This window comes from Coturnix japonica, chromosome Z (assembly GCF_054131305.1).
Source record: "Coturnix japonica strain WE chromosome Z, WE-NBRP24, whole genome shotgun sequence".
Taxonomy (NCBI): Eukaryota; Metazoa; Chordata; class Aves; order Galliformes; family Phasianidae; genus Coturnix; species Coturnix japonica.
This window is the reverse complement of record NC_140702.1, coordinates 67,946,042-67,966,147: the sequence shown is the minus strand read 5'-3', so window position 1 is coordinate 67,966,147 and position 20,106 is coordinate 67,946,042. Positions and strand designations below refer to the sequence as shown.

Below are 20,106 nucleotides of genomic sequence, written 5' to 3'. Positions count from 1 at the left end.
TCAAACTTTCGTTTTGCACTCTGAATGAAAAGATAGCACCATTCCTTAACGTGGAAAAAAATGGAGTTGTCTGCTTCCACTTAGCAGGTTGATCAGTCACTAGAAAACTGATCTGTGATTTAATAAGTGATTGCAGATCTGCACTGGATCATAGGCTGTTCTGGAAGTGTCTTGATGAGGGGAAAAACATCAAAAGTCCTGATGCAACAGGGCAAAAACGGCTGTTTGTGTACACTGAACTTGTGCAAAAGAGACATGTCTCAAAACCAAACAAGGCTTTATGACAAAAACTGTGCTGTATTACTTTAGCCATCTGTCAATGTTCAGATTTAAATACGTTTTTTAAATCTAGTACCTAGATTCTTTCTGTAGTTCTGTGAGAGAGAAGCAGATCTAGCACATTATCCTATCAAAAAGCAGTAAGAGGAGTGACTCACAGAAAATGCCTCTTTCTCATTAGAACAATACATATATGCAATCCAGATGACCTGAAGTGTGCACTCATTTAAAACTGGCAAACTGAATAAAAGGTCAGAATGAGGACTTTGTGCTGACAGCATAATCCCTCTCTCTTATTCTGCTTCTTTGCTATCAGGAGGGAACTGTCTTTCACTGTCATATAAATATGTGAATTACTCATTGGATTACAAACCATACTGAGTGCTGTAGAAAGTTCTTCACATCGGTATCTTCATAATAATATCTTCCATGTCTGTCCGCTTCATCTGGTGACTGTAACCTGAGGAAAATTAATCAGCTGAAGCTATCTGACTGAGCCCAAAAGAGGAAAGCAGGAAGACCATGACAGTTACAAAAGATAGTCTGTTGTCTTTGCTAGTTACATCTTTACCCTACCCAGCTAAAATGGAACGTACTATTCTCACATAGTTCTCTTTCTGGGTTAATAGAAGCCCAGCTCAGGCATGCACCCAAGCAGAGGTCACGCAGTTTACATTAGTCAGTCATGAAGACAAGACTTTGCCACGATAACAAGAAAAATCATGCATCAGTGGAGTGCCTCTTACCACACATGAGATTTGTATCTTTTTGCCAGTCTCCAGAACTGCGAGGTCTGGGCCTGGTTCTGCTTTCCACCAGCTGAAATCCATTAATTGAAAATATTTCTAGAGTTAGTGGTGGAAATGAGAGCAGGACCAATTCATTCCTGGAGCCTTGCCACAGTTTCATCAGACTGGGCTGTAGACACTCTTGGTAACTCTCAAATTATAAAGCTTTTTCAGATACCAGGGCTGTGACACCTGCACTGAAGTCCCACGATGTTTCACATGGGCTTTAGTGAGTTGTGACCTCTGAAGAATCTAGTTTTCAGAGCACACAAGTTTCCAGAGTCCAAGCAGGTCCATAGCTACCTTGTTTAAGCAAACATCTTTCTGTGCCTTCTGAGGTTCTCCATGCTGCTATGTGGCCAAATGGCATGCTCGTGACAAATGGCAAGTCCTTGACATTCTCTCAAGAGCACCAACATGCTGTCACACTGATGAAAACCAGTTTTTGAGTGGAGCTTAGAAAGATGCATGAGGTGGAAGAAAACAGGCTGTCTAATAGTGTGCATGGGTGATTCCTTGTAGCAAGGGCAGCAGCAAAGAAAATTGTGTGGAAGTGAGTGTTACTAGGTAAGATTTTGAATAACCTGTTTCACAGGACTGGACTAGCAGCTGCAGCACAGGTCTGGGATCCCCATCTCTTTTAGAGGAGTTTGAGTGTATGTTTGGAGAAAAAGCAGTATGTTCTGTGCTGTCCTGGTGCTGGAGGTAATTGATGATCAGTCTTCTTGCAGATACCCCAATGCCCCTGGGCTCCATGGTGATTAATAGTATCTCGAAGCTTTGTCGGCTCGGAGGTTCCTCCATGTACACCGTGCCTAATGCACCATCTCTTGCTGACCTGGAAGACGACACAGATGAGGAGGGTAAGGTGCTGTTAACAGGTTAAAACAAGTGCTCTGCTATTTTCCTTTTGCTGTGTTAATGTTACAGTGCAGCCCCCAGATATGGCAACAGATTTATTTTTGTCTCTTCTGGACAATCCTATGTATAAAGAATACATAGGGGAATTTAGACCCCTACAATTTTGAAATGTAGACCTACATGCTGTGTATCCATGAATCTGTTGGAGATTGCTAACTCTCAGTCACTAGGATTATTTTAATTCATTTTTAACAGGCTGGCTGCCTTCCTGTTCTTTGCCTTCCTTTTCCCCGCTTTACATTTTTAACTATTTAGACTCAAAGACCTTCACTGATGTAATTAGAAGGTGCACTGAGTAAAAGTTAGAAACCTGTAAAAGTTCTCATCCTGACTTTCATGGAGAGCTCTTTTGAAGAGTAGAACTCTTCTGTCCCTCTTCTTCTTCAGAAGCATTAAAATTCCAAATCATGTACCACAGGATTTTACAGCTAAACAGTTCTAAAATGGTCCTGTACAAAGGCTCTGAGTTCATTTTGGGCTACAGGTTGAACGAGAGCCAGAACGTTTGGCTGTTGAGAAAGAGGCTGATGTCACATTGGAGGTGTAAAGAAACGTATGTCTTCAGGTTCATTGAGGTCTTCTGTTGAAAGAATAAGAATAGACAGTTCTCTCCGACTTCTTCAGAAAATAAGAAAATGGAGATAAGAAAGGTGAGTTGAATTAAGTAATGGACTTCAGCTGCAGGAAGGAAGATTCAAGATCAGCGTGAGCAAAACTTCTAAGTAATAGCAATGCATTTAGCTACGTGGAAATCATGACATATTGAACACTAGAGGTTGTTACGAAATGATAAGATACCTATCAGGTGCCATCCATAAAGCTGATCCTCCCTTATGCCAGGGAAGGACTACAGGGCAGCTTGATGCCTTCTTCAGCCATCTGATTTTGATTCTGTTTTCCTACTGAAACTTTTCCAATAAGTATATCCTTTCCAAGAAGTATAAATATAATGGTCTGGTTTAGTTCTTTCTCAGTTATTAACTGCTAAATGTCAGTTTCACAAACATGTTTCAAGATTTATTTTTTTCTGCTTTCAGGTAATGAAGACAAACCAGAGAAACCACACTTTGATTCTCGTAGTCTTATTTTTGAATTAGATCCATGCAATGGGAATGGGAAAGTTTGTCTTGTTTATAAGCACACTAAACCAGGTGAGACTGACAAGAGAAAAGTTATCCATCTCTTTTTGAAGATTGTTTCTGGGAGGCACATGCATGGAATCATAAAATTTTTACCTTCTTTGCAGTTTATAGATGAACGTTTACTGAGACATCCAGCCTCTGCTGAACTCAGTGGCTAAGTCTTACAGTGGCTTAGTTGGAGATAACATTTTCCTCCTTTTAAAATTTGAGCCTAAGTTACAACTTAATAGTTCTCGTGCATACTGTAGTTGCATACTGAAACAGGAAAGCACTCACATATAACCAATAGACAATTATGTTTAAATAATGCAGTGAGTTGCTAATGTATATCTGGTTACTTACATGTCTTAGCAAATTGTTTGTGTTTTAATAAGAAACATAAAACTGCTTAGAAGCAAAAGGTGGATGACAAAAGGGTGCTCAGTCAGGCAGATTTAGACTGTTTCAGTCACCTGGAATGTACATGCAGAGCCTCCAGCTCCCAGGTGGGTCAAAATTTGCCAGGGAGAGATTGAAAGGCAGAGCAAAAGACATGAGAAGAGCTCTGCTTCCTAAAACATACCAGAAAAGTTGCTTTCAATCAGGGATCAGCAGAACATGCAAGTCTCTTATAAACTAGCTGTCATCTGTCAAGGTGCACAGGTCAGTAGGTGTGTGTGTACGTGCATGTACACTGTGTAGGATTGTGCAATAGTGGCATACCTGTTCTTAAGAAAAGCCTTTGTTTGTTATCTTGTGTTTTTAATTGGTTATGACTTCACCTCCCAGGGCAGAAACTTGCAGCTTGTCATCTTGCATTCAGTGGTAACAATTTCAGCCTATGCAATGGATAACCTGAACTAGGGGAAGGAGTGTTGCTTACTTCTGCTGATGGGAATGTAGGAGGCTGTGTCTTTAATTGACAGCATTCAGTGCCTTCATTTTCCAAGTAAAATCACTTATTTTTGGGCTGGTGATCTGATGGTGGTTTCTTCAAAGGTCGTTGCCACCAGAGAAATGTTTGATCGCCATTTTGAGATGTTGCAAAATGTGTTTTTGTTGGCAGAATGGACTTTACTCAGCAATCTAGATGACCAACTGTTGAGTTAGTTGTTTATATTTTGTTGGGCAGGTAAATGTTGGCCATGATAATGCCATGAAATTACATTACAAAGTTGCTGTTGTCTGAGGATGTTCAATGTAGAGTGTCAGTCCCAGGCTAAACACAAATAGGATTGCATAGGTTTTACAGAGGGGAAAGTGATTGTAATGACTACTGTGTGATTCTGGGAGCGGAATGAGGATTTCTTCAGACATCAAGCTCTTATCCATTAAAACACTTTCCCTGTGGATAATCATCTGTGTTAGTCGTGGATGCTGGATTTTAGAAGATGTAGCCTTCTCCATAACTTTGTTTTGTTTCCCACTTGACAGTGGGTCAGGGGTTAATCTCATATCGCTATAGAGCAACAATATGGTTTCTGCTTATGTTGTTCTAGTTGTGTCCCCAGACACTGAGATATGGTTCCTAGACAGAGCTCTGTATTGGCATTTCCTCACCAAAACCTTCACAGCCTACTACCGCCTGCTTATCACTCACCTGGGTCTCCCACAGTGGCAGTATGCCTTCACCAGCTATGGAGTCAGCCCTCAAGCAAAGGTAAGACAGTAGAATCCAGCTTGTCAGCGTTTTGTGTTAATTATAGATTGGTAAAACGTTTTTGAATCTTTGACAGTCTGTAGGTTTAACTGGGCCTCCCTAGTGAGCCATGGGAGGGGACATGAGCCCCTCCCTCCTACCACATTAGCATTTACCTTAGTGTATTCACTAACATGGTGTTGAATCTACTTTTCTCACCTTAATTGATCTCTACCTTTCACCTCCATTAGCAGTTGGTGGAAGCTAATTAAGTGCTTGCTTTCTGGACATGGAGACCAGTGTCCATTTATATCACTACTAGAGGAGATGTAAAGTCATTTGTCTAAGTGATACTTGTCTAGATCAGCTTTCTAGGCATAGCACCAAACAAGATCCTACTGCTGACTAGGTGGAGGGAGAAGTCCAGTCATACATTAGACAGAAGCCCAGAGGAGAACTATCAACTTCATCCTAGTTAAGAATACCAATTCTTCTCCTATCCTTATCAGTTGCAAAGACAAAAATAATGCCCAGAAGAGCAATTTAAATGCCAGCAATCACAGAAATACTCATAGGAGAGCCCCAAATACAGACCAGTCCAAACCCTTTGCACTATATATTAGCCATTCTGTTCTGCTGGTAGCCCACTTAGAGGTTCCTGTTTCTTCCTCTGTGCTTGACTGGGCCTTCAGCCTTAACCCAGCTTCCACCTTGTGTGAGCTGATACAGTGCATGCTGGCAAGGACTGGCAGGTCTTGTTGAGGGTCCTGCACTTAACCCACACATGGTGGCTATATTATGATGACATTCCTTGTTCCCTGCCTCAGCCCTGAATGTGCATCAAAAGTATTTGCTAAAATAACTGCTGAATTCCCTTCTATCAGTTTGTCCCTTTGCATTTCTGTTATCTTGTCTATCATACTGTGCACTACCTTGTTAGTCAGGGCTGTGTGCATAGTATATTAGCATTTGTCTGTGTTCTGCCTTTTTGTAGTTTTCTTGCTAGAATATTTCATTATATTCAGTGTATTCACAAAACTCGACAAAATTATTCACATACTCTAAACATTTGCAGCCTTTGTTAGCTTAAATCCTCCTAGTATGTTAACCATTATCATTTGTAAATGTCTGTAGGGATGGTATATTGAAGCCCTTTGCCATTAAGCAGTACATGAACAGATTGCTCTTTACATTTGGTATTGATCTTCTGTTTATCTTCTTAAATACTTCATTGAGGATAGTCTCAGATTTGTAATACTTTAACCCCTGCAGTTTTATTTCATGACTTCATCAATGGAAAACTGATAGGAAAACAACTGAGATATGGGAACTTCTAGGCATAATTGTGGGGCATATGGGAACAAAAAGAAAACAAATCTTGTGGTCACTTCTAAACATTAAATCAGGCTGAAGAGAAACAAACATGGAATCCTTTGTGTCACGAGTTAAAAAAATAAAAAATTTTAAAATTAAAAAACAAAAAACAAAAAAACATAATATTGTATGTATGAAGAGAGTAGGCTATCTTTTGAGAAGTGCAGCCAGTTTGGTTTTATTTCATAAGCACTTTTTCATTCCAGGTTTTTAATCTTTTCTGCTTCTCTGAGCCTAGATAGAAGTGGCCTAGTTTCATCTCCTCCCTTTGCTTTTCCTCATATGATTTAAGACAGAAGTTGCTCCTGATAGGAATTACACTGCAAGAAAAATAGGTTTGTTTCTGGTTCTCCTCTTCCTTGTCTGGAATGTGAGGCAGCTCCAGGGCTGTAGCTGTATCCCTATCATAAGGCACTCTGCACTGTCCTGTAAACTGCAGATTGGTATGCAGGTTATGATTAAAATCAGGGCCCTAGGATGAGAAGAAACAGGCAGAAAATGTCAAATTATAGTTTGATACTTAACCTACTCCTTCTCCACCATCTTGTCTTTCAGCAATGGTTTAACATGTATAAACCTATAACAATCAACACAACTCTTCTCTGTGAAGAAGCTGATTCCTTTGTAAACAAGCTGGACCCCAATAAGGTATTTAAAAGCAAGAACAAAACTCCAGTGATGAAAAAGAAACAACCCTCCCAGCCAGCAGGTGTCCAAAAGAACAACGCTAGCATGCCCTCCACCAAGACTTCCTCTCTAGCAGGGAATTATTCAAGGAAGCGAGACCCACAGATCTGACCCAAAAACAAAGCAAGAAACTTTGATGTTTTCTGGTGCAGAATCTCAGTGCTTCAAGAAAGCTCCATTTGTGTGAATACGATGCAGGATTTGCATGAAATATAACCATAGGATCACAGAATCATAGAATACTCCAAGTTGGAATTGACCTATAAGGATCATCAACTCCAACACCTGGCTCTACGCAAGACCACTCAAAACAGCCATATCATTGTCCAGACACTTACTGAGCTCTGCCAAGCTTGGTGCCATGACCACTGCCCTGGGGATCCTGTTCTATGCCCACCACCTTCTAGTGAAGAACCTTTTCTTAACGTCCAGCTGCCCCTCCCCTGGCACAGCTCCATGCCGTTCCCTCGGGTCCTGTCACTGTCACACAGAGCAGAGCTCAGCACTGCCCTCCATTCCTGTAAGAAGCTGCAGCCGCCATGAGGCTCCTCTCAGCTCCTTTGCTCTGGACTGAACCAACCAAGGGACTTCAGCCTCTCGTTGCCCTCTGGACCCTTCATGGGAGGGCTGTATTTCCAGGCAACTTGGATAACAAACCTTGAGACACTGATTTAATTCCCTCCTGTTTGCAGTATGTACTTTTCAGAAGGCATGAAGAAGCCCTTGATGTCACTGCTCTGTAGGGAACCTGTTATTCCTGTATATAACTACAGCAGTGAAATGAAAGTAAATGTAAGTCACTGTTACTTTAATAGATCACTCATGCTGAATTATGGAGTATATTTCTGTCGTTTCCTTTCAAAGTAAAGTGTTCTGACCTTGCATGCTATGGGAGCAGGCTGGAACCCACAGAACGAAGAGATATCTTCCACTTCAGACAGACTCAAACTCTGCATTTCCTGTGCTCCTTCCAGCTTCTGCTGATTCACACTACAGAGGAGCCCAAGGCTTCCACGTGTCTGTGTTGGCCTGGAGACATTTGCTCTACAGTCCATACCACTTCTTAGCCTTTGTACCATTTCTTTTCAGATAGTGAGGTCTGTATGATGTCCTTTCCAATTAGCCTGCCAGCAATCAGAACCTGCAAGGTCCTTCGCTGTCTCCACTATCTCCTCTTGTGGGAAATGCTAAGCTAGGGCAGCTGCTGGTGGGTCTTCTGTGTTAGGGTCCTGTAAGACAGGATGGCCCCTTGGTTTTCTATACTGGACATTTTCAGGGTAGAACTGCACTTTAGCACATTGATTTCTGATGTTCAGTTGCATACATTTCTATTACTTTTCTGTGCCTGTTTGTCCTCTTAGATGTGCTGAAACCACCTGGTAGCATGTTTTATGCCTAAGCAGGGAAATAAAAGTCACCATCTCCAAATCAGAGTTGATTACTTAAATAACAGCATTTTTTTTAATTTATGCTCACATAATTACATAAGACCAACCTACCTCACAGGGATGTTGTGAGTCTTTTGCAAGTAAGTGTTTGTATGATCTTCAGGAAGATGAAGCCACCCTGTTAAGTGCTTAATAGTATTTTAATAAAGATTTAAATATTTTCCTCCAGAGTCATTGGGTATTTGAAATACCTTTGGGGGCACATGCACAAGGATGTACGTAACAGTAGGGTGTAGGTTGGATTGTTTTTGTTTCAATGCAGCAGAGAGTCTTTCACTGAGAAGCAATAAGTTACAGCATCTTTTAAGCTGGTCCCACCCTGAGCTGCGAAGACTCATCTGTGTGATAGCCTTTTTACTTCCATCCTATGTTCATTGCTCAAAATTTCTGCAGCCAGCATCTCTGGCTCTGACGGGGATGCTTTGCTGGCTTCTAGCATGCACTTACTGCAACCCACCCTTAATGGACATTGCTCAGAGACCCCAAGAGTTGCCTGACATCTGCCCTCCACCACCCTCTACATAAGAAAATCCTCCAGTGCTCTTTTGCCCTCTTAAACTGCTGAGTATCTTGTGTCTGGAGTAGCTGCTCTACTAATAAAAGGTGAACTCTAATGAGGAAACAGATACGGAACCTACCATCTAATCCCATGCCATAGTAATACTGTAGTGTGACATGAATGGTTGTTAATGCCAGTAAATGCCAGTTTCTCTGTATAACAGTGATGATCTGTCAGTTCCTAGCCTTGTAGAGTTGTGTTGTGTCTCGGTAGTGTCCAGTCCTTGTACCGCAGTCATATCCCTGACATAAGTACCATACCATCTCCCATAAAGTTTGCCTTATGACCCAGCCTGGTGATAGGCTGATACTGCTGGTAGTACAGACAGTGCTGCAGATTTGCAAGGCTACTCCTTGCCCATTTCCTCATTCAGATGTATGTTGCAGAAATAACTCAGGAGCAGTCATGTATTCCCATGTTTCTCTTACAATCAAAGTGGAGAACTGAGGGGTTTTTTTACATTTGGAGATACTGCCACAGAAGTTGTCTCAATCCTCTCATAAGGTTGTAGTTTAGTTAAAGTCTAAGCCATCGGTATTAACGCATGTGGCTCCATCCCACCTGCACAGTACAAAACATCTAGCCTGTTCCTGTGAGGTTATGTCCAGCAAGGAAAACCCTCCAGTTAGTTTCTTTACCCAGCTGTCCTTGCTTTTCTCTACAGACTCTCAAGGCCAGACTGAATGACGCCTTTGGCAGCCTGATGAGCGGCTGGCAGTCCTGCCCATTGCCCACTGCAGGCGGCTGGAGCTGGATGATCTTCAAGGTCCCCTCCAACACAAGCCATGTTCTGATTCTTTGTGTTCTGACAAACTGGATAATAGTTAAGGTGGCAGATTAGCAAATGGAAACAAGTCTGAGCCCCTGATGTAATATCAGTGCAATATCTACTATTTTTAGAAGAATATTCCAGATCAAAACTTCTTTGTTTCTACACAGTGTAGGTATTCCCTGATTTCCAATCAACTGGTTCTTCTCAGGTCTGCCCAGTGTCTCAGAGACCCTGTTTGTCTGGTTAAGCAGAATGTATTTATTTTGAGCTACTCTCTCATTTATCCCCATTTGCAGGGTGAGCAAAGCATGCACCTCACTTGGTGTCAATGCATGTGCCCACCCAGGCTTTGCTGTCAGGATGTTTCCTGGGAGTACATGGCCATCACAACGTGGAACTCTCAATGACTGTCTGTGTCTGTTCTTTCTCATTTCCATGCTCCTGGACATGTTGATTGTGAATATCAATGAGGATTTTGTAGATTAAACCACCAGCAAGACTTCCCAGTACCGGAGCTACGAGTGGCACCCACCACCAGTGATTTCCAGCCCTAAAATGAAACACAGAAGAGGCATCCATTGAGCCACGCAGGAACTGCTGCCCTGCTGCTGTGAGGTGAGCTGAGTGCTAGGGCTAAGCTTCGTGAGCAGAGGGGCCTGGTGCCATTTTACACACTCAACCACCCAGATGGCTTAAGTCAATTCTGTATCTGTCAGTCTAATAGCTGGAAGGAAGGTAACTTTTGCTATTGGCCTGGGAAAGTGGCTCAGCATGGTCTTCATGAAAATGAGCGGCTGAGACAGGACAGAGACTCTGCTAATGCCTTCACCATGGATAAAGCTGTGGTGTGAAACCATCTTGGATTCTAGAAAGTACAGTAGATTCAGACATTTAAATTTAGGAAGGCTGTTCAGCAATCCAGCTGCAAGTACTTGCTTTCTCATGAGCCAAATCATGGTCCTTCCAGTCACTGCAATAATCAGCTCAATCTCTAGCTAAGAGGTAGATTCTTCCTAGTTCCTAAACTGAGGCATCCAAATGCCAAGGTGAATCCTGTACTGGAGACTGCATACCCCAGGTTATGTGTACAGAAAGTATAGGTCTTCTCTATGCACGTTTCCTCTCTGGGAAGGAGAACCCACTTGAGGGGCATTCATTCCAAGGAGAATTGTTTAACACAAGACTAATCCATTGGGAACCAGCCTTGCACTCCGGTTGTACACAGGCTCCATGACTATTATCTTGGGCTTTTCTCATTCCTATAGAGCTGTACAGTATGAAACCAAATCACTCACGTGAAGACATCGACTCCCCAGCCAGCAATTGCTGTGAAGATTCTTGGTGGCAGGTCCCGGGATGGGTTTATGGCGTAGCCTGTATTCATCCCCATCCCCATCCCGATGCCCAGAACCAGGATACCCGTGAGCAGAGCCTGTGTGCCTTTCAGGGCTCCATTATTATTCTCATCATAGATGACCAGAACGCCCAAGAACAACATAATCGTCGCCATAAACTGTAGGAGAAGGAAAAGGGAAACAAGTGAGGAGAGAAAGTGGCAAAGGCAGGAGGATCCCACTCAGCAAAGACTTTCCAGACTGACTGAGCAAGTGGGATGATCAAATCGTAAGGGACCCTAATGTTATTCCATCCTTGTAAGTGACTCTGAAAAAAAACACAAGTCATTTCCCAGTGAAAATGTGTCCACATCAACAACGAAAATATTCTAGAACTGACATAAGCTTCTTGGATCTGTCAGCAGCCTCCATCTTTCACGTTAGGGGCATATTTAAAGAACCTTTTGTTCAACAGACAAATAACGAGACAAATCTCATCATTCCTAGCAAGACTGATGGATTATATAGCTTGCTGCATCCACCCTGATAGGAATGAAGGTAGATAATGGATTCTTATCTGGGAAACAGCATATCCTGTCTGGGACAACACACAGTAGGCAATTACAGATCTGCAGCGCCTAAGACATCACTGACAAATGTTTGTATAGAGATGATGACTCCTGTCTTTATCTGCTTCAGAAAATGCAGGACCTTGGACTGCTTGTAAAGATACCACTAGAGCAGGAACCCTGTAGCTCTTGGTAGCAGGTTTTCATTTTCACTTGGTTTCTTGTGCCTCAAGGCAACTGCACACTCACAGGAGGCAGCACAGTCAGATGGTCATATGCAGGATCTCCAGCTCTCACCATCCTCCTGACTGTACAGGCACAGCATCCTCAGCTCAGATACAAAGGCAGAAGCTTGTTGATCCCTTAACCCAGACCCCCCAGCCCCATGGTTCTGTGCTGCTGCTCAGTGCTCAAGAAGCTTTGGACGCTACTGGTCAGGCACCTGCTTGGATGCTGAGCTGCTTGTAACAGAGAACAGAGTTGGTGACTGTGTCTGCGCATGTAGAGCTGAGTCCCTTGCCCAAGCCTGCACACAACAGCCATCCCCACTGACCTCTGTGAAAAAGCCCCCTGCTAAGGACATGTAGGGAGCGGGGTAAGTAGAGAAGATCGAGGCTGTGGCAGTTGGTCCTGTCACCGTGAAATTCCCCTTGGTGTAGTCATACAGTGCATCTAGGAGAGATGAGAATTACAGGAATAAGGACAGTGGCCTGCACAGAGTTCATCACACATTACACGTTCACAAGTCCACCCACTGCAGTCAGCAAAGACTCAAGGAGAGGCAATGAGAGATAGACAGGATGGAATCAGCACACCCCTTGAAGGGCACAGTCTCTGTGGTATCTGTCACCACAGACTTTAGCCTGCAGCTACTTCTTTATTCAGGCCACCTCCCTGCCCCTGCTCAGAGATACAGGGCTGGATGCTCCAGGTGCACTGAGTGGCCTCTATTTCTCAGAAAGTGAGGCGTGCTGGAGCCAACCAGTGTTGGGTCCTGTGCTCATAAACACGAGCCCTGGCCTTGAGCCATAAAGGTCTGGCCCATAATCCAAGAGGTCACGATTGCCACCCAGACATCACACTGGACAGGAAAGACTGTACCTGTTACCTGCCATTACCTGCTGTAACAGGAAACGTTTTTGATGAACTGTGAGTTGAGAATGAAAAGGTGCCCACAGTAACCCTGTGATATAGACATAACCATACCATAGTAGAGTCCAAAGATGGTGGCTGCTGCCAGAAAGGAGCCCAGGAACTGGCCAAGCAGATAAGCTGGAAGTTTTCTCCAGGGGAGGTTTCCAAAAACGCATTGAGTGAATGTGATGGCAGCATTCAGATGAGCTCCTGCAAAACCACAAAGGAGAGATGCATTGGCCCTATTGCACCTGATTTGGAGCATGCCCCATACCCCTCATCCTAGAGCAGAGACTCAGACCTTGCTCCAGAACAGCAGTGTGGATGACCAACCACTTCAGGGGTCACAAAAAGCATCTTGAGACACAAATGAAGCCAAATCACAATGTCCAGGAGCCCCTACTGGCCCCAGTGCCTCCCTACTGCTGGCTGAGCTGACACCTCTTCTCCCTTGCTCAGCCCACTCCTCCCAGCATGTCTCGACAGCTTCTCAGGGGAGCTGAAAGCTGACTATCTGCACAGAATAGACATCTCTGTGTCCTTGGACACCTCTGTGATCCAGAGGTTCAAGAGCAAGGTCTTACTTGCCTTAATTTTCTGCCCACTAGAGCCCTTAATCACTTAACTTGGTGCAAATGAATGCAGAAATTGCACAAGTCAAAGGTAATGCTCTGTCATGTGAAAGATATCACCCTATGGCCCTGAAGCACCACTTCCTGAAACACCACCCCCTGAGTTTGCAGGGGGGGTGCCTGGTGTGGGTGATAAGGAGAAAATTTCCATACTATTCCTTGTTGCAACATCAACAGTAAGCTTTCACTTGCAATAAATGATTTACTTCCCCGTGGGTCATGTTGGCAGCACGCTGACAAATCTCCTTATCTCCTGGGCCATGATCTGATGGCATAGCCCAAGTGCCTAACGTGGGTACTGCTGAAATGCAACTCCACTGACTGCAAGAGAGGTGATGGCTGCATCTCTGCCATTCTCCTGCCCCACTTGCCTCTGCCCATCCCCAACGATAAGCAGGAAGTCCCAGAATTACCCAGTGCATGTCCTGCCCTGCTTTGGCAGATCCCTGAGTGAACAGTGAGCTCTAATTCCTCTCATAAGCAATGTGGGAACATCTTTCTTTGCAGTCTGTCTGTTCTGTTTAGTCTACATACTGGGCAGACCCATAACCCTGGCTCTGACAGCCAAGTTGTGCAGAAGAGCTACAGGAAACTCATGTGGACCATCAACCCGTGCACCCTCTCACTCAGCCCAGAGCACACGTTTGGAGTCAGCGTACTGTCAGTACACAAGGACTGTCCCTGCTGCTGCTGACCTGGCTGTGCATTGTGACCCCCTCAGAGCTGCCTCCCCTCCAAGGACTTGGCTGTGATCGCTGGATCACAAGGCTGACCCCACAACAGCTACGGTTCACCACACCTGTTCTGCTCTTCTTCTCTGAAGAAGAGGGGCTGAAGGTTTGAATTTCTTTGCAGGAGAGACGAGAGCCCCTCCATGCAGTGCTATCACCCACTGCTCTGCAACCACCCTGGAACTTGTGGCCTTCATAGACATAGAGACTATGCTCAGGTGTCTTACCAGAGATGCCTCCAGCTGCGTGGATCCCCATGGTGACCCCAATGCCAAATCCCACATTGATGCTCAGATACTGTCCAAATTTTCCTTTTCCCAATACTACTTGTGCCACAGAGGATAAGCCCAAGACCTAGTGCATAGAACATAAAGAGGGAAAGGGGTGTTAAAGTAATGTTGTTGCCATGATGGATTGAGTGTCCTTGTTGCTTTTTTTGCAATACCAATAATCCTTCAAAAATGGGAAGAGTTTAAGGTGCCTGTGACCAGGAGATCAAGTGAAAATGACCCCTTCTCTCCAAAAACTGAGCAGGAGCTTGAGTACCCCTTACCGGTACACATTCCATCACACCAATCCCCTATGTTTTGCTCTAGTCTTCATTTGACATTAGGAAACAAAACCCAGACACGATGCCCAAGGTGCACACAGGGTGGCACGTTGTTCTTGGAGCTACGAGCCAGGGGACCTTCATCACAGCCACCCCAACACAGGGGCCCCTGCTGTATGGAAGCAGGGTGGGCAAGTTCTTGTCATCTTTCCTTTCCTGGTGTGCAGTTTATTGACCAGAGAAAAAGTAGTTTAGGCAACACGCAGCTGTTTGCCAAACTCAGCTCTAATTTTGGTAACCTGTTTCAACCAAAACCTAGGAAATGAATTCCGGTTGAAGGTTTTGACATGCATACTTTTCACTTTGAAAACAACAAGTTTCAATATTTTTGTAGTGACTGAAACTGGAAAATAAAGTAAAAAGAAACGCAAACACTCTCCAGCAGGAAAGGACATATTTAAGAAATTGCTCTGGCCGTAAGATTAATTCCGTTTCAGTCATCCAGTGTGGTCAGAGGTTGGAAAAATCAGTTCTTGCACAGTTGTAATACTCAGATCTGGAGAAGGACAAAGCTCCCCTTGAGGTCTCTGCATCTCCAACCCCGCAGGGCTTGGAAAGCATATCCTGTACCATCTAACTTCTGCTCTGGCCCGTCCTGCTTTGATTTGAGTCTTTACTGGCTGCTGTGCATGGATTCAACTTTTATCTCATGTGTCTGCTCTCCCTTTCAGACATCTCCCAAATCCACTGCCCCACAGAGACTCTGCTCTTATCTCCCTTGTGTACACAGACCACACTCTGTGTTCTGCACAGGGCTGCAGCCTCAGCGTGGGACCTCCTCTCTATCCCTGATGTCCCTCAGCAGCTGCAAACCACTTACAAAAACTCTGCTGACTCATTTCTGAGTTTTTCCAAAGCCAGATCCGTAAGACAAATGCACAAAGCTCAGGTCTGGCAGGATGGTATGCGGTGCAAGGAGGGCAGGGCAGGAGCCCTGGCTATTAGAGCTCAACAACACTATCCCAGGGAAAAAATAAACAAATAAAAGTCAGGACAGGGCAGCGAATCTATTTTTCAGCACAGACCCAAACCTCTGGTCACCTGTTCTCACAGACACAAAGTAGACGTTTTTTTCCTGCCTCTCCATTCTTCAGGCCATTTACTTCTGATGCTTTATTCCCTCCTTTAGGAAAATCACTTATTCATTACAAGAGTCCTTGTCTGTATACCATCCTTCCAACAAAACCCAGCCAGGACTTCAAGGGATGCAACCAGCACATTTCCAGCTGCACTGAGGACCATGGAGCTGCTGAAGGTCAGATGCTGGATGCTGCATTCAGATGCTGCTTGTCATCAGTCCTAGATGGGAACAGCGCACAGCATCCCTCCTCCTGTTCTGTTCCCTTATGGGGCTCAGTGAGGAAAGGGCTCACATGGGATAAGAGCTCTAAAATCTCCCTTGGACTGTCCTACTGCAAAGGATTGTATCCTCCCTATACTGAATGCCCTGGCAGGGCCCCTCAGACTTGTTCTTTATGAACCAGGGCATCCAGCCACTGAAGAAAAGAAAGGGAGCAGAAAGGCAAATGGTTTGCTCAGCTCAGCTGGGGAGTCACAGCAATCTGCACTCTGACTTCCATTGTGTGCAAAACTACCTGTGAGGCAGGAGTGAACCTCAAGGGGCAGGATGTGCAGTAAGATGTGATAGGAAGAAAGCATCCTTTGCACATACAGTCCTTGCCAAAGGAAATAAGGAATGACGTCTGTGAGGACAGGTGTGTCTGAGGGCCCCCATGCTCACACTAACTTTATCTTCCTCCTCTACAAATGACTTAAAGTATGAGTTATTTGGATTATTCCCCATTCTCTATCTGGCCCTAAGTGCTGCTCTCAAAGCAGAAGTTCTATAGGTGAAGACCAGGTGTGGTAAATTGGCACTAGACCTTTGCAGAGAGGAAATCTTGTTCTGCTATGCACAAAGGCTCTAAACTTGGTGGGCACATCACTGCTAACAGAGATGGATTATGACTGCAAAACCTGCCTTCCTCACCCTCTTCCCCTAAGTACCTCCAAGCAGCCCAAAGGCTCAAAACCACTTCACTTCTATGTGTAACAGATACCGCAAGCAAGGGGAGAGTTTCTGTATGACAGAAGCACCATTCATTTGCCAGCACATAACAGCTGTAAGCAGAATCCTGGCTGTAGGCCATGTGCTGCAGGCACCTGCTCAGACCACCCCATTCTTTCCATCATGGCTTGAAGAAAAGCATCAGCATCAGCTGCAGCATCACCAGAGGGTAACAGCCTGTTGCTGAGCAGCCCTGAGGATGTGATAGGAAACCTCAGACCTTACAGCTTTCTGCTGCAAATGCTGCTTTCACTCGTGCTGCACACACACACATCAGGGCACACCTCCTCCTTACCATCAGCACGTACGTTCCCAGTGCTTCTGCCAGCAGCTCCCTGACGGAGCTGTTATGGATTGTCAGCCTCTTCTGAATCTTCTTCAGCATTTTGCTCTCTGGCTCCAGCCTGCAGCTGTGCAGAAGATCCTGTTGTGACAGCACACTTCATTGCACTGAGCTGTTACCCTTTGAAACCTGGCACCCTCCCTTCACTCTCGGACACCTTCATTCATTTGGTTAAAGATGAACAACCCAATAAAGTAGCTGCAAGCTTCAACGCTTCCACACACAGACACCGTCCTTTTAAAACTAAATGGTGAGCATGCAGTGTTTCTGCCAGCAGAGTGCTGCAATCTCCTGAGGCACCTTCAGCCTCACCATGTGCCACAGCACAGGCCCCACATTCCTGTTTCCCCCTCTACCTCTTGTTTCCCTCTGCTTATCCCCCTGCCTACTAATTGCTCCTTCCTGCCCACTGTCAGTTGGCTCTAAAACCCTGCAGATCACCCTTTGCTTTGTGTCCTTTCAAACACACTGAAGTCTCAATACCTTTTCTTATGACCTGGGCCTGACTTTTGGTTGATTTTCTCCACCCTTCTCTTAACCTGCAGCTTCTCAGTGTTTTTCTGTAAGGGATGCTCTGGAAGAGCCACCAGCAGCTGCCCTGGTGGGGACAGAGCACTCAGCCCACACCATGTGCCTCTCACCACTGCCTGCCCTCTTACAGGACTTGTTCCACAAGATTGAGGCATTAATTTTTTCACCTAAAAGGGTTCCTCGGAATGTCAGATGGAATAATGAAGAATCTTATAGTTTAGTTTTGTTCTGTTTTAATACATTTGCATTCATCAAATGAAGGCAGCCTGCTAATGAGACGAAAATAATGAAACCATTCTGTGAGTCCCTTAGGGCAGAGTACCATCATACAAAACCAAAATGTGTGAAACTGAACCTGTCAGCCTCCTCTTTATCGTCAGCAGAGAAAAACAGACAGCTCCAAAAGGCAATCCATCCCCACCTAAAATAAGCATCTGAGGCCAAGTCTGTGAGTCAGACCAGCAGCTGGCTGGTGTCTGTAGTGGGAAACCTGCAGAGGTGCACAGCAAGAGGGGAGATGGGCTGCCCCAGCTGTCTGCACCCAGCTGAGGTGACCTGGTGAGTCAGCCAGGGGCTGGGAGCAGAGCTGCAGTCACCCAGCGCAGCTTGTTCATGTTTGCCTGGCTTCTCTCACCTGCAGGGATGGCAAGGGGCTCTGGGGTCACCAAAAAGCCCCCTCCCAGTAAGAACATCTCCTCTTCCCTTTCATGACCTGACTTGTCTCCATTTCAGGTGTAAGGGCTTTTTGCTCCTATTTCTGGTGGAAGCCTTTTACCAGACCTTTAGTCTGTGAAGATTCTTCTAACTCCCAGCCAAGTCCTCAGAATCATATTCCAACCATGCTCATGTGCCAGCATCAGCCCAGCACGGTCATAAGTTAGCTCTTCTTACAAGCACCATCCTACAAGGTTTTCCTGTAAGCTTTATCAGAACAGCACGCTCTCAGCTCCATTCAGCTCCTGATGCTTACCTTGACTTAATCACCTGTTGAAACTTCACTCAGTGTTGGCTCTCTGCAAACATACGACGTTTTCCATCACACGTTAAGCCACCACTTGCTAACATAAATCCATTTTCTTCCTTAGGGCAGGTACGCTTCCAACACTAGCAGTAGAGGTCTCAGTTTGGAGAGGAAGGTCTCAGCAGAGCGTTTTGGTGTAGTCGAGGCCCACCTATTGTACTGGTATAGACACAAATCATGGTGAAGAGCCAGGCTAACCACTCCCCTGGTTTGGATGAGCCCCCATAGACTCCAATGCTGTCACACTTCCACAAGGAGAAACTGTTCTCGCTTGGTTTGACAGCGCACATTTCCTCTGCACTCAGGAGCTCATTTATCTCTTAATTGTGCTAATCAACAGCTGGCACACTGCCAGTCCATTAGCCCTGCTGGTGGAGTATTAACTTCTCCCCAGAGAATGAGAGGAGCCTGGCAGACAGCACAGCAGAGGAGCTCCTCACAGCGGCTAAGAACAGCCGACTACTCCACCAGACCAAGGGAAGGTGCCAGGGTTAGCTCTGGCACCAAGACTTCTCCAGGAACCTTTAGGAATCAAGGCAGAGCCCTGACCCCAGTGGGAGGAAGGGGCTGCTGGGCCATTTGTCTATAACAGCATCCGGGCTGCATGCACAATGCATCAGTGGGAGGTCAAAAGTTGAAGCAGTTTCCCTGACCTCAGGAAAGCTGAATTAGGCATGGCTACATCTCAGACTTGTACAGCACTGGTACTACCTGAGCTGCAACAGCTGCCTCTTGGCATACCTCGAAGCACTGTCACTCTATGGCCTCCCACCTAATGATTAGGGTTCATCTCCTCCTCTGCAGATGGCAGACACTGAGACACCTGGTATTGATCTCCCAGTAGATGAGTTTACTGTCCAAATATTAGCACCAGTCCCACCTCCAGGACACCAGCATCCACCTTCTGCATCACCGCCCCTTGCCCCACAGCTGGCTGAAGGTTCATCACCTGCATGTGCCATCAGCACACCCACGCCTTCTGCACCAGGTGCACCAAGGAATGCCATCATCTCCAGTCCTAAAGGGACTTTTCCAACCAGCTCCCCATGAAGCACAGCCCACTTCCAGCTCCTCTCCCAGTCACTGCTTTCCCCACTGCAGTTTGTGACCCCCCACTCCTGGTACAATCATTGCCCAGCAGATCATGACACATGACCTATTTTCATTCTCTTCATGGGCCCCTCTGTGTAAAATAAGAACAGGTCTTACCATGCCAGGTAGGGCTGAGAACTGAGGACAGAGGGATGCGGCTCTGTATGAGTGGGAACTTGCTCCAGTAAACAGTCCTTCTTCTTACTCTTCAAGAGAATGGTGCCGGGGATTACAGACTCCCTGCTTCAGACTGCTAAAGCTCACTCATCCAGACATAATCTGCAGGGTGGTTGTGTCAGCAGGAGAGGAATTACTTGATTTCCACTGCTCATTAAGGAGAGAGTATGGCAGCCTGGGAATGGGTGGCATGGGGTTCTACCAACCCACTTGTTGGATAACAAAGCGGAGGTCACCAGAGTTCTGTCCCCACCCTGCTTAACTCTCTGCTATGGT

At 45.3% G+C, this 20,106-nt stretch overlaps 2 protein-coding genes across 4 annotated transcripts in view; one reads left to right on the top strand and one right to left on the bottom strand.

Moving 5' to 3' along the window:
• Positions 1-8,427, top strand: part of TPGS2 (tubulin polyglutamylase complex subunit 2) — a 22,089-nt gene extending 13,662 nt beyond the window's left edge. Inside the window, exons 4-7 of one of the 2 annotated variants that reach the window (XM_015848263.3) lie at positions 1,799-1,930; positions 3,026-3,139; positions 4,609-4,769; positions 6,678-8,427. In XM_015848263.3, coding sequence (XP_015703749.1) covers positions 1,799-1,930; positions 3,026-3,139; positions 4,609-4,769; positions 6,678-6,920 — 650 coding nt within the window. In that variant the 3' untranslated portion in view covers positions 6,921-8,427. Of the gene's footprint in view, positions 1-1,787; positions 1,931-3,025; positions 3,140-4,608; positions 4,770-6,677 lie in introns of both variants that reach the window. The other variant, XM_085529798.1, reaches the window with a different exon arrangement.
• Positions 8,379-20,106, bottom strand: LOC107305742 (aquaporin-7-like). 2 transcript variants are annotated; one of them, XM_085529800.1, is made up of 8 exons: positions 19,771-20,106; positions 18,511-18,720; positions 16,962-17,090; positions 14,216-14,342; positions 12,698-12,835; positions 12,045-12,163; positions 10,884-11,101; positions 8,379-10,138 (listed from the first exon to the last, which is right to left on the bottom strand). In XM_085529800.1, the coding sequence occupies exons 3-8, from the start codon at positions 17,049-17,051 to the stop codon at positions 9,973-9,975; spliced, it is 858 nt and encodes a 285-aa protein (XP_085385926.1). In that variant the 5' UTR covers positions 17,052-17,090; positions 18,511-18,720; positions 19,771-20,106; the 3' UTR covers positions 8,379-9,972. The 2 variants fall into 2 exon arrangements, with proteins under 2 accessions (XP_085385926.1, XP_015703753.1); XM_015848267.3 differs by lacking the exon at positions 19,771-20,106 and having other exon boundaries at positions 16,962-17,076; positions 18,511-18,642.